This window comes from Hyla sarda, chromosome 1 (genome assembly GCF_029499605.1).
Source record: "Hyla sarda isolate aHylSar1 chromosome 1, aHylSar1.hap1, whole genome shotgun sequence".
NCBI classification, from domain to species: domain Eukaryota; kingdom Metazoa; phylum Chordata; class Amphibia; order Anura; family Hylidae; genus Hyla; species Hyla sarda.
The window spans coordinates 281,936,533-281,949,604 of record NC_079189.1 but is presented as its reverse complement, the minus strand read 5'-3'; the positions used below and the strand labels follow the sequence as shown (position 1 = coordinate 281,949,604).

At 44.7% G+C, this 13,072-nt stretch overlaps 1 protein-coding gene across 3 annotated transcripts in view; it reads left to right on the top strand.

Annotated features, from left to right (window-relative positions):
• Positions 1-13,072, top strand: part of MATK (megakaryocyte-associated tyrosine kinase) — a 96,923-nt gene that overhangs the window by 30,548 nt on the left and 53,303 nt on the right. For all 3 annotated transcript variants that reach the window (XM_056573688.1, XM_056573678.1, XM_056573698.1), the window contains 2 exons: positions 1,863-1,978; positions 11,539-11,758. In XM_056573688.1, the coding sequence (XP_056429663.1) occupies positions 1,863-1,978; positions 11,539-11,758 (336 nt within the window). The remainder of the gene's footprint in view (positions 1-1,862; positions 1,979-11,538; positions 11,759-13,072) is intronic.

The window sequence follows — 13,072 nt, the reverse complement described above, 5'->3', positions numbered from 1 at the left end:
ATGCCGTGATCAGTACAGATCACGGCATCTGCGGCAATGCACATGTTAAAATAGATGATCGGATCGCCCACAGTGCCCCTCACCTGCCTCTGTCCGTCTCTTGCTCTGGACTGAGATCGAGCAGACTAGAACAGAGGATATCCGATAATACTGATCAGTGCTATGCCCTATACATAGAACTGAACAGTATTAGCAATCAAATAAAAAGTCCCTTCCCCCAATAAAAATGAAAATTGTTAGTTTTTCCCATTTTACCCCCAAAAAGCGTGATTTTTTTTTATAAACATATTTGGTATCACCGCATGCGTAAATGTCCGAACAATCAAAATATAATAATAATAATGTAAAAAATAAAAAAGTTGAAAAATGCAGCTTTTTTGTCACATTTTATTCCCCAAAAATTTTATAAAAAATTTAATAAGTTTTATATATACAAATGTGGTATCGATAAAAAGTACAGATGGCAGTGCAAAAAATTTGCCCTCATATCGCCCTATATACAGAAAAATGAAAAAGTTATAGGTGGTCAAAATAGGGCAATTTTAGATTACTGATTTAGCACAAAAAGTTTTAGATTTTTTTTAAGCGGTACAAAATATAAAAGTATCTAGCCATGGGTATCATTTTAATTGTTTTGATCCACAGAATAAAGAACACGTCATTTTTACCGTAAAGTGTAAAGTGTGAAAACGAAACCCTCCAAAATGTGCAAAATTTCCTCCCTAAAAAAAATAGTTTTTTGGGTTCGCCGTACATTTTATGGTAAAATGAGAGGTTTCATTACAAAGTACAATTGGTCACACAAAAAACAAGCCCTTGGGACTGTAGGGGACTGTAGATGGAAATATAAAAGAGTTATGGATTTTAGAAGGCGAGGAGGAAAAAACAAAAATGCTAAAATAAAATTGGCCTGGTCCTTAAGGTTAAATGGGCTTGGTCCTTAAGGGGTTAGAAAGTATAATTGATGATGCAATAAACAAGCCCTTATATGGGTTTGTAGGTGCAAAATTTTAAGCATTATGATTTTTAGAAGGGGAGGAGGAAAAAGCTAAAGCGCAAAAGCTAAAATTGGCCTGGTCCTTAAAGGGGTACTCCGCCCCTAGACATCTTATCCCCTATCCAAAGGATAGGGGATAAGATGTCAGATCGCTGCGGTACCGCTGCTGGGGATCCCCAGTATCCCCGCTGCGGCACTGTGCTATCATTACAGCACAGAGCGAGATCGCTCTGCACGTAATGACGCGCAATACAGGGGCCGGAGCATCGTTATGTCATGGCTCCGCCCCTCGTGACATCACGGCCCGCCCCTTTCAATACAAGTCTATGGGAGGGAGCGTGGCGGTCGTCACTCCCCCTGCCATAGACTTGCATTAAGGGGACGGGCCGTGATGTCACGAGGGGCGGAGCCATGACGTCACGCGGCTCCGTCCCCTGTATCGCCCGTCATTACGCACAGAGCGAACTCGCTCTGTGCTGTAATGATAGCGCAGTGCCGCAGCGGGGATCCCGGGGCTCCCCAGTAGCGGCACCTCGATGATCTGACATCTTATCCCCTATCCTTTGGATAGGGGATAAGATGTCTAGGGGCGGACTACCCCTTTAAGGTCAAAATGGGCTTCGTCCTTAAGGGGTTAAAAAAGGTATGCATCTTTCTGTACCATATTAAAAATATAAATAAATCCTATGACTTGGGATCTGGGTTTAAAATTGTGTGGTTACCTAAGCTGCACATAGTTTAAGTTACTTCTTTAGTAGGTTAACAAGGTTTATGTAATACTATATTTTGTTGTGTCATACATTGTTTTTATTTACTTTTATGCTTTAAAACATTTTGGATTTGTACCATACTCTTAATATCTCAGGATAGAGGCTGGTATCATGCCCTACACCATGCAAGTGGGCTAGAAGGTCTGGTTTCTGCAAGTGCAGTGCGTGAACGTCCACCTATTAAAATTGACCAGAGACTCAGTTTGATGCCGTGAGTAACTTGTTATCTTAATGTCAATATGGATACTTACACTAAAGGACATTATAATCCTTACTATACATCTTATTCAATGTTCACAAGCAAAACAGATGGTAATGATGACTTTGCCCATCCAAGATTCATCTCTACAGAACTTGCCAAACAACATGTTAATCTGAAAGTAAGAGCACTCAATGGTGTATTAAAAGAGATATAAAACAATAAAAAGGGAAGGCATGAAAGGCGCTCACCCCAAAAAGATATGTAACAACATACACAACAATGGTAGGCACATGCAAGAAAGCGAGATATCCACTGCCTTCCGGCTGTAGTATTAACGAGGATAGGTAAGGCTTCAAAAGCATCCTGGGAATAAACTACCCTTTGGCTTTTACTTGGTCTCTCCTTGAGTATCTTCTGTGCCTTGCGGAGCCGGCGCATCCTGTTTGAAGCCTCACCGATCCTTGTTAACGCAACATGTTAGGCTCTCAGCATTTCCAACACCCTTCTCACCTATTCCCTAACCATAGATCCCCCAAATGGTAAAAAAGCCCCACATGCCAATCGTAGTCCCTTTATTGCCACCCCCCCCCCCCCCCCAAAAAAAAAAAAAAACAGTAATAGTGTTCCTTATGTGCCCCCACCCATCTCATCTGGCCCCTCTGTGCCCCCATATAAATGTTAGGCCACTCTCTGATTCTCCCCAAAAAGAAGTTATGTCCCCTCACAGTACTTAGCCCCCTTTGCAAAATAAAAAACCTAGCCTAGTACCTAGCCACAATGTGCAAAATAAAAAATAAATATAATTTTCTCCCATTGCTCCCATTCCAGGCCCTGTGTCCCTTATCTGAAAGCACCTTCTTTGCCAGCTGTCAAGATCACTATTAGGCTGTGGGCATCAGGCAGCCTGCAGTCTACAAACATCAATCACGGTACTCTCCTGTATATATTGTGTACTGAGCGAGGCAGCATGAGCACCCTAGATCTTTTTCTCCTGTCTTTCACGCAGGAGAGCACTTAGCCTAATGTGGTAAGGGGGACCCAAATACCAGCTCGCCAATCCCAATTGCTATGCAACTGTCATAAGTACAAGATTTGTAAAACAATCTCAAAGGTTTAACATTTGTTATATGTAAACTTCCTGATTGTCCTATGACAGCACTTAGTGTTGCTCACGAATATTCGCAATTCGAATATTATTCGCGAATATCGCATATTCGCGAATTTCGCGAATATAGCGCTATATATTCGTAATTACGAATATTCTTTTTTTTTTTTTCACAGTACACATCACAGTGATCAACCCTCTCTGCTTCCAGCTTGTGTGGTGTAAAGAAGGCTGTAATACTACTGTGTGAGACTGGCGTGCGAAAATTCGCATATGCGAAAATTCGCATATGCTAATTTTCGCATATGCTAATTTTGTATATGCTAATATTCACATATGTTAATTTTCGCATACGCGAAGTTTCGCATATGCGAAAATAAAACAAGAATATAACGAATATGCGAATATTCGCGAATATATGACGAATATTCGTCCATATATTCGCGAATATTCGCGAATTCGAATATGGCCTATGCCGCTCAACACTAGACAGCACAATAACAAATGGGTTAAAGCCCCCCCCCTCCCCAGGTACAATCAGAGACAGGTTAATTAGCAATAAATCAATTAAGAACTTTTGTTTTCACCGTATAAAACTGATCACCAGACAGAAGAAAACAGTGTATTTTTTCATTCTCTCCTTAAGTGCTCATGACCTAGTTCAGAAGTTGTAAATATAGAAATTAAGTAAAGGATTCTTTGGTGTAACAGTGAACTTCTCGCCCTTATGGTTGAGATGCCACTTCCTTTGGTCTGGCTCTGACTACACATGTTCTTTGGCCCTCCAGCTAGCAGGAATCTGCCCTCTGCTTACTGAGGTATGTTAGATTGTTAGGGTCTCTTCCAATGGTACTTCCCATGCTGACTGCTGTTATATCTACAGTGGTTACCATGCTGGCCTCAAGCTGTAACACCTAGCTGAGGGGTTTATACTACTGTTCCCACTCTGGCTGTGATAACACCCACCTGCTGGTTGCTATTCTGCTCTTTCCATGCCTGATGCAGTTATTCATGTATATATACACACCATTATGTCTTCATAATGTGAATATTAGTGGATGTTATACATATATTTATTACCATACTGGCCTCAGGAATATCTAGCTGTGGATTACTATGCTACTATTCCCACACTGACCACTGTTGTATCTAACTGTACATGCTTACTGCAGTTGTGTGTGTGCATATGTGTATGTATGCACACTCACCATATATTTCTACCTATTGGTTCCTGCCTGTGAGATGGTAGACTAATATTGTCATACTGGTTATTATAGTGCCTTTCTGTGTGTTGCTATTCTCCTATTCCCACATTGTCCACTGTTTTTACCTACCTGTTCATACTTGCTGCAGTTATATACACAGTATATACACCATATATACCTACCTAATGGGTGTAGCTACCTGTAGGGTGTTACCTGTACCTTGTGATGACTCGCTCTTGCAAATAGGTGCGGTTGCAGTATAGAGGCAAGGAAGCAGTATTTTGCAAATCAAAGTTCAGTGTTTTATTCACACTTGGCACACAGCAAACAGTCTTTAAACGCAGAACAAAGGAAAACAAAACAAAAGTCCACCTGTATTCCTTAGGTGTTTGTTCACACCTGAGTTTGTGCCGTGCGGCACCAAACAAGTCTTTTCCAGGCCTCTTGGCAGGCTGTTCACCAGCTTCCAACCTTGAAGCAAACGTAGGGAAGAACTCCACTCTCAGCTCTCTCTGGCAGTTTGAGCTGCAACTAGCAAATCCCCCTCAGCTGGTGAAACAGGTTGCCTTTAAGTCCAACAAAAGGCGGCCTAGATTGTGGGGAATGACCCCCACCCTGCACTTGGTCATTCCCAGTAAGAGCCATCCCGGATTGGCCTTCCAGCCATACTACGGCCATAGTGTCAGTCTGCATCGCTCTTACTTCACTAAAGCCAGGACCCTTGGTGACACATAACGCCCATCCACCACGATACCTTTCACCTTCTCACATACCATCCCCCCGCCCTTTGTTCACGCCTGAGGGGGTGAACACTTGTACAACAGTGGACTCGTGATAGGGCATCTGCATTGCCTAGCAAACAACCCACCTGGTGACCCTGGCATTTTTGTTCTTGGCTTGGCACATCCACTTAAGGGGGGAATGATCTGTGACGAGACGAAATTTTCTGCCCAACAGATAATAGCAGAGAGACTCACTTAATGTGCCCACTTAATGGCCAGGCACTCTCTCTCCCCTATAATATACCTGGTCTCGTCCGAGTTCAGTTTTCGGCTGAGAAAGACAACGGGATGCTCTTCCCCGTTGACTTCCTGGGAGAAAAAAGCACCGAGATCTACTTCAGAGGCATCAGTTTGTACCACAAATTCCCTTTTGAAGTCGGGCGTCACCAACACTGGAGACCCACATAGGGCCGACTTCAAAGCAGAAAACGCCTGCTCTGCCTGTTCGTTCCAACGCACCATGCCGACCCTTCAGGAGGTTTGTTAAAGGTTACGGCCACCATCGCAAAATGGGGGATAAACCTCAGATAGTAACCCACCATTCCTAAGAACGACCTCACCTGTTGGGTAGTGACAGATCGGGGCCAATTCTGGATGGCCTCTATTTTGTTTACCTGGGGTTTGACAACTCCATGCCCAATGACGTACCCCAGGTATTTGGTCTCTTCCAACCCTATGGCACACTTTTTGGGGTTAGCAGTTAACCCGGCCTTCCAAAGGGAGTCTACCACTGCCTGTACTTTTGGAAGGTAACTCTCCTAGTCTGTACTCTGGATGATGATATCGTCAAGATAAGCTGAAGCATACCGACGATGTGGCTAAAGTACAATATCCATTAGCCTTTGAAACGTAGCGGGAGCGCCATGTAAACCAAAGGGTAACACCTTGTACTGGAACAAACCTTCTGGTGTGATAAAGGCTGTTTTCTCTTTGGCAGCCTCCGCCAAGGGCACCTGCCAGTACCCTTTGGTGAGGTCCAAAACAGAAAAATACAGAGCCTGTCCTAACCTTTCAATAAGTTCATCAACTCGGGGCATGGGGTATGCATCAAACTTGGACACCTCATTAAGTTTGCGGAAGTCATTACAGAACCACAAAGTACCATCTGGCTTGGGTATTAAGACTATCGGACTGGCCCACTCACTCTATGATTCCTCGATGACATCCAGTTTTAACATTTGCTGTACTTCTTCCTAGAAGGCTTGTCGCGGTGACTCAGGTACCCGGTAGGGTTTCAACCGTATTTTTACCTGGGGTTCGGTGACAATGTCATGGCAGATGACAGAAGTATGCCCAGGAAGATCTGAGAACACATTGGTGTTCCTACTGACGAACTCCCTGGCCTCCTGAGTCTGTGCAGAGGAAAGGCTGTCAGCAATTTTCACTGTGGCAACTGCTTCCCTTGCACCAGACTGAGGGACAGGAAACTCCACCCCTAACAAACCTGGCTGTCATCCACACCCATCTCCCTATCTTTCCAGGGTTTCAACAGGTTTACATGGTACACTAGCTCTGGCTTTTTTCACCTGGGCTGATGTACCGTGTACGTCACCTTCCCTACCTTTTCGATCACTTCGTAGGGACCCTGCCACCTAGCCAGAAATGTACTGTTGACCGTCGGTACCAGAACCAGAACCCAATCTCCCGTGTTAAAATTCTGAACCCAAGCCTGGCGATTATAAACTCTGCTCTGAGCTCGCTGAGCGGCCTCCATATATTCCCTCGCCAGGGGTAACACTGTTTCCATCCGTTCCTGCAACTGAGTGACATATTCAGTTACACTTTTATGCGGCTTGGGCTGTTGTTCCCACGCCTCTTTAGCGATGTATAACAGACCACATGGATGTCTTGCAAATAGGTGTGGTTGCAGTATAGAGGCAAGGAAGCAGTATTTTCCAAATCGAAGTTCAGTGTTTTATTCACACTTGGCACACAGCAAACAGTCTTCAAACGCAGAGCAAAGGAAAATGAAACAAAAGTCCACCTGTGCAGCACCAAATAAGTCTTTTCCAGGCCTCCCGGAAGGCTGTTCACCAGCCTCCAACCTTGGAGCAAACGTAGGGAAGAACACCACTCTCAGCTCTCTCTGGCAGTGTGAGCTGCAACTAGCAAATCCCCCTCAGCTGGTGAAACAGGTTGCCTTAAAGGCCAACAAAAGGCGGCCTGGATTGTGGGGAATAACCCCCACCCTGTACTTGGTCATTCCCAGTAAGAGCCACCCCGGATTGGCCTTCCGGCCATACTACGGCCATAGCGTCAGTCTGCATCTCAGCACAGACACTAAATGAATACTGGCTCTTACTTCACCAAAGGCAGGAGTCTTGGTGACACATATTGCCCGTCCACCACAATACCTTTCACCTTCTTACAACCTGTAGGGCAATACTAATAACTAATATTGCCATGCTGGTTATTGTAATACCTTTTTGTGGGGTGTTATGCTAATATAACAATGCTGATCATAGTTGTACCTTTGTGGGGTATTATACTAACATTACCATGCTGGTCATTGTATTACCATCTTGTAGGTTGTCTATTTTCACACTTTTAACTCTTTTACCATCCTGTGCTGTTTCCTCACTGACCGCTTTTTGGGTTGTTTGGTTGCTATTATACCTGTGGTGGTTATTCAGCTCTTCCTATAATTTTGTCTTTGAACATCTCCTTGTTTTATCCACTGTATATACAGGTATGAGATACTTACATAGTCTCTTTTCGTGTTTTTCCTAGATTTATGCCTCAATGGAGTAACAGGAAATAGAATAGTAAATCCAAGCATAGTCTTTGTATGAAAGGCAGCCCTCTTCCTGAAAAATTAACATTTCTATAGGACAGGGGCTGTACTGCCTTTTTTTGTGGTGCTGCTTGATTGACTTTGGCTGTTGAGTGGCAGCTGTGGTCCACAGGTTTGCCTACAACTCAATAAAATGTGATCCTGTGTCTCAGTGGTCGGGGTCGGTCGGTTAATGCTGTGGAGAGTTGCAGTGTAGCCTAGCCTAATGCTAGAACGTTTCTTATACATATCCATCATTTAATTCAAATCTGAGAGATTCTCATAGCTATTGTCACGATTCGGCTTCCAGGTAGTGGATCCTCTGTGTCAGCGAGGGATTGGCGTGGACCGTGCTAGTGGACCGGTTCTAAGAGGCTACTGGTTTTCACCAGAGCCCGCCGCAAAGCGGGATGGTCTTGCTGCGGCAGTAGCAACCAGGTCGTATCCACTAGCAACGGCTCAACCTCGCTGACTGCTGAGAAGGCGTGGGACAGAAGGACTAGGCAGAGGCAAGGTCAGACGTAGCAGAAGGTCGGGGGCAGGCGGCAAGGTTCGTAGTCAGGATGGGTAGCAGAAGTTCAGGTACACAGGCTTTGGACACACTAAACGCTTTCACTGGCACAAGGCAACAAGATCCGGCAAGGGAGTGCATGGGAGGAGATCAGATATAGCCAGGGAGCAGGTGGAAACCAATTAAGCTAATTGGGCCAGGCACCAATCATTGGTGCACTGGCCCTTTAAGTCTCAGAGAGCTGGCGCGCGCGCGCCCTAGAGAGCGGAGCCGCGCGCGCCAGCACATGACAGCAGGGGACCGGGACGGGTAAGTGACCTGGGATGCGATTCGCGAGCGGGCGCGTCCCGCTGTGCGAATCGCATCCCCAACGGCCAAGACAGTGCAGCGCTCCCGGTCAGCGGGACTGACCGGGGCGCTGCAGGGAGAAAGACGCCGTGAGCGCTCCGGGGAGGAGCGGGGACCCGGAGCGCTAGGCGTAACAGCTATGTTATCACAAAGCTAATTATCTTCTAAAAAGTCTTATGTCTCCTCCTCTGCTTCTCACAAATGTATTCTTACCTCTGTGACCACGACTCCCTATCTGTGGCTCAGCTATTTGTCTCATGATTTAGAAAATGGTGTTTCATGAGAAGAAATTCTTCAGATTGTACCATTGATGAAATCTGCCTCAGATGTTTGTCATGGGGTTCTCTTCCAGATAACTGGCCCTCACTCATACTATTAAACTGTTCTTGTAGTTTATTGCCAGCTACTTAAAATTTTACTCTCATACAGAGGGGATTTCCTTCTTGAGTATATATAAATCCTACCAGTTAACAGGAATAATTTTATAACCCCTTAAAGTGTTCTACAATTCTCTTGTCTCTCATTTGGGATCTCAATAGTGCCCAAAGTCTTCACATAAATTACAGTATTACTTTACAGCAGTCCTGAGATTGAAAAAAGTTTTATGATACGTACCACCATTATTATTTAGGGCAGAGGTCGGCATGCATTTAGGTGGCACGCCGGTGAGCCGAACGGGGATACAGTGTAAAACTTAAACCGAGATGCTGCCACTTTTCAGATTGCCTCTGTGTCTTCTCTCAGTGCCTCCATGTGGCATGAAAGTTAGGAGCCACTGAGAGAAGACCCGGCCGACGTACCCCTCCCTCTCCCCACCTGGTGGAGCAACCAGCAGCCATGGTATGAGAGGGGGAGGCTCTGCATGTGTGCATTGCAGTAGCGTTCCTATGGGGGGCGGGCTGCCCCGGGTGACACTACCCAATTGGGGTGACACCATCAATGCGATGGTGTCACCCAGCAACGCAAGCAAGTGTACTGCCTCTGGGAACATAGAGGCAGTACACTAGAATGGTGGAGCGGAAGCCGTCAACTCCTGCTCCACCATTCACTCACACGTTGCAGACACTTCTGGCTTGCAGCGTGTGAGCCACAGGGACGCGGTCTCCGGCAGGCCGGCGCGATGATGTGATGTCATCGTGCCCGCTGGAGATCCGTGGCTCTGGCACTGTCAGATACGAAAACTTTTGATATGTTTTGATACAAAACATTAAGCTTTCTAATATACTTCATAAGAAAATGTTATTTCAGTTTAATAGAAATCATGGCTTATAAAATCTCCCGTCTGATAGCACTCCTCTGTGCTCCCTCCTGTCTGATAGCACTCCTCTGTGCTCTCTCCTCTCTGATAGCACTCCTCTGTGCTCTCTCCTCTCTTATAGCACTCCTCTGTGCTCCCTCCTGTCTGATAGCACTCCTCTGTACTCTCTCCTGTCTGATAGCACTCCTCTGTGCTCTCTCTCCTCTCTTATAGCACTCCTCTGTGCTCTCTCCTGTCTGATAGCACTCCTCTGTGCTCTCTCCTGTCTGATAGGACTCCTCTGTGCTCACTCCTGTCTGATAGCACTCCCCTGTGCTCTCCCCTGTCTGATAGCATGCCTCTATGCTCTCTCCTGTTTGATAGGACTCCACTGTGCTCTCTCCTGTCTGATAGTACTCCTATGTGCTCTCTCCTGTCTGATAGGACTCCTCTGTGCTCTCTCCTGTCTGATAGGACTTTTCTATGCTCTCTTCTGTCTGATAGGACTTTTCTATGCTCTCTTCTGTCTAATAGCACTCCTCTGTGCTCTCTCCTGTCTGATAGGACTCCTCTGTGCTCTCTCCTGTCTGATAGGACTTCTCTATGCTCTGTTCTGTCTGATAGCACTCCTCTGTGCTCTCTCCTGTCTGATAGTACTCCTCTGTGCTCTCTCCTGTCTGATAGCACTCCTCTGTGCTCTCTCTCCTGTCTGATGGCCCTCCTCTGTGCTCTCTCTTTTCTGATAGTACTCCTCCATGCTGTCTCCTGTCTGATAGGACTCCTCTGTGCTCTCTACTGTCCTATCAGGCATGACAGAGCATAGAGGAGTGCTAACCGACCCTCACTTACTGGACTTTGTCCATGCCTGTGCTTCAGCTTGGACAAAGCCATGATTTCATAAGCCATGATTTCTATAAAAAGGAAATAACATTTTCTCATGAAGTATATTTTATACTTTTGAGTATATAGTTTTTTAATCTTTTTAAGGTCTACAATAGTGACTGTTATTATTACATACTATTTCCGTCCTAAGGTGCCTTCTTCAACAAAAATCTCAATGAAGGATGTTAAAAAATGTCACTTACTTTATGTTCCACAACATCCTTTGCATTGCGTTCTATTGGATCAAATATGTAAAGTCATCTACTTCCACATGTGTCAAACATTACAGGCTAGACATTCTTCCAACAGAGGGCTAAAATTATAGCAAAGAAAAAAAGGGTTCTAGCTGACGTCATCTGCCCCACCCACTTAGGTTCAAGTTCCATTTGTTATTGTGCTGCCACAGAACGATCAGGAAAACAATAATTTATTTACCAAAATTGTAATTTCCTGGAGTTCATAGACAGCACAAGCTTCCCAACCATGATAACTGCTGCTATATAAAAAAAAAAATACACTGGCTCCTTGTCTGGTGATTGGCTTTATAGGGTGAAAACTTAACCGCTTCATTGATTTATTGCATATTAACCTGTCTATGTTTGATTGTACCTAGGGGGCTTTAACCCATTTGATATTGTGCTGCATAAGGATTCAACAGCACTGTTTCTGTAAGTAAGTTTTATTAATATCTCTAACTTTACCCTTAATTCTTCCAAAATATTACAGTTGGTTCCATGGGTCTATTTCTGGGCATCAGGCTGTCCAACAGCTTCAGTCCAAAGAAGAAGGCGCATTCTTGTTACGAGAATCAGTAAGGCACCCTGGAGACTATGTACTCTGTGTTTCTCACAATGGCGAAGTAATACACTACCGGATTTGTTACCAAGATGGAAAATTAAGCATTGATCTAAAGAAAACATTCAGCAACCTTATAGATCTAATTGAGGTAATACACGTCTGCATTTATGCTGATTTTCTGGTATAAATACAGGGTGGGCCATTTATATGGATACATCTTAATAAAATGGGAATGGTTGGTGATATTAACTTCCTGTTTGTGGCACATTAGTATATGTGAGGGGGGAAACTTTTCAAGATGGGTGGTGACCATGGCGGCCATTTTGAAGTCGGGCATTTTGAATCCAACTTTTGTTTTTTCAATAGGAAGAGGGTCATGTGACACATCAAACTTATTGGGAATTTCACAAGAAAAACAATGATGTGCTTGGTTTTAACGTAAATTTATTCTTTCATGAGTTATTTACAAGTTTCTGACCACTTATAAAATGTGTTCAATGTGCTGCCCATTGTGTTGGATTGTCAATGCAACCCTCTTCTCCCACTCTTCACACACTGATAGCAACACTGCAGAAGAAATGCTAGCACAGGCTTCCAGTATCCGTAGTTTCAGGTGCTGCACATCTCGTATCTTCACAGCATAGACAATTGCCTTCAGATGACCCCAAAGATAAAAGTCTAAGGGGGTCAGATCAGGAGACCTTGGGGGCCATTCAACTGGCCCACGATGACCAATCCACTTTCCAGGAAACTGTTCATTTAGGAATGCTCGGACCTGACACCCATAATGTGGTGGTGCACCATCTTGCTGGAAAAACTCAGGAAACGTGCCAGCTTCTGTGCATAAAGAGGGAAACACATCATCATGTAGCAATTTCGCATATACAGTGGCCTACATGATGATGTGTTTCCCTCTTTATGCACTGAAGCTGGCATGTTCCCTGAGTTTTGCCAGCAAGATGGTGCACCACCACATTATGGGTGTCAGGTCCGAGCATTCCTAAATGAACAGTTTCCTGGAAAGTGGATTGGTCATCGTGGGCCAGTTGAATGGCCCCCAAGGTCTCCCGATCTGACCCCCTTAGACTTTTATCTTTGGGGTCATCTGAAGGCAATTGTCTATGCTGTGAAGATTCGAGATGTGCAGCACCTGAAACTACGGATACTGGAAGCCTGTGCTAGCATTTCTCCTGCGGTGTTGCTATCAGTGTGTGAAGAGTGGGAGAAGAGGGTTGCATTGACAATCCAACACAATGGGCAGCACATTGAACACATTTTATAAGTGGTCAGAAACTTGTAAATAACTCATGAAAGAATACAGTTACATTAAAACCAAGCACATCATTGTTTTTCTTGTGAAATTCTCAATAAGTTTGATGTGTCACATGACCCTCTTCCTATTGAAAAAACAAAAGTTGGATTCAAAATGGTCGACTTCGAAATGGCCGCCATGGTCAACACC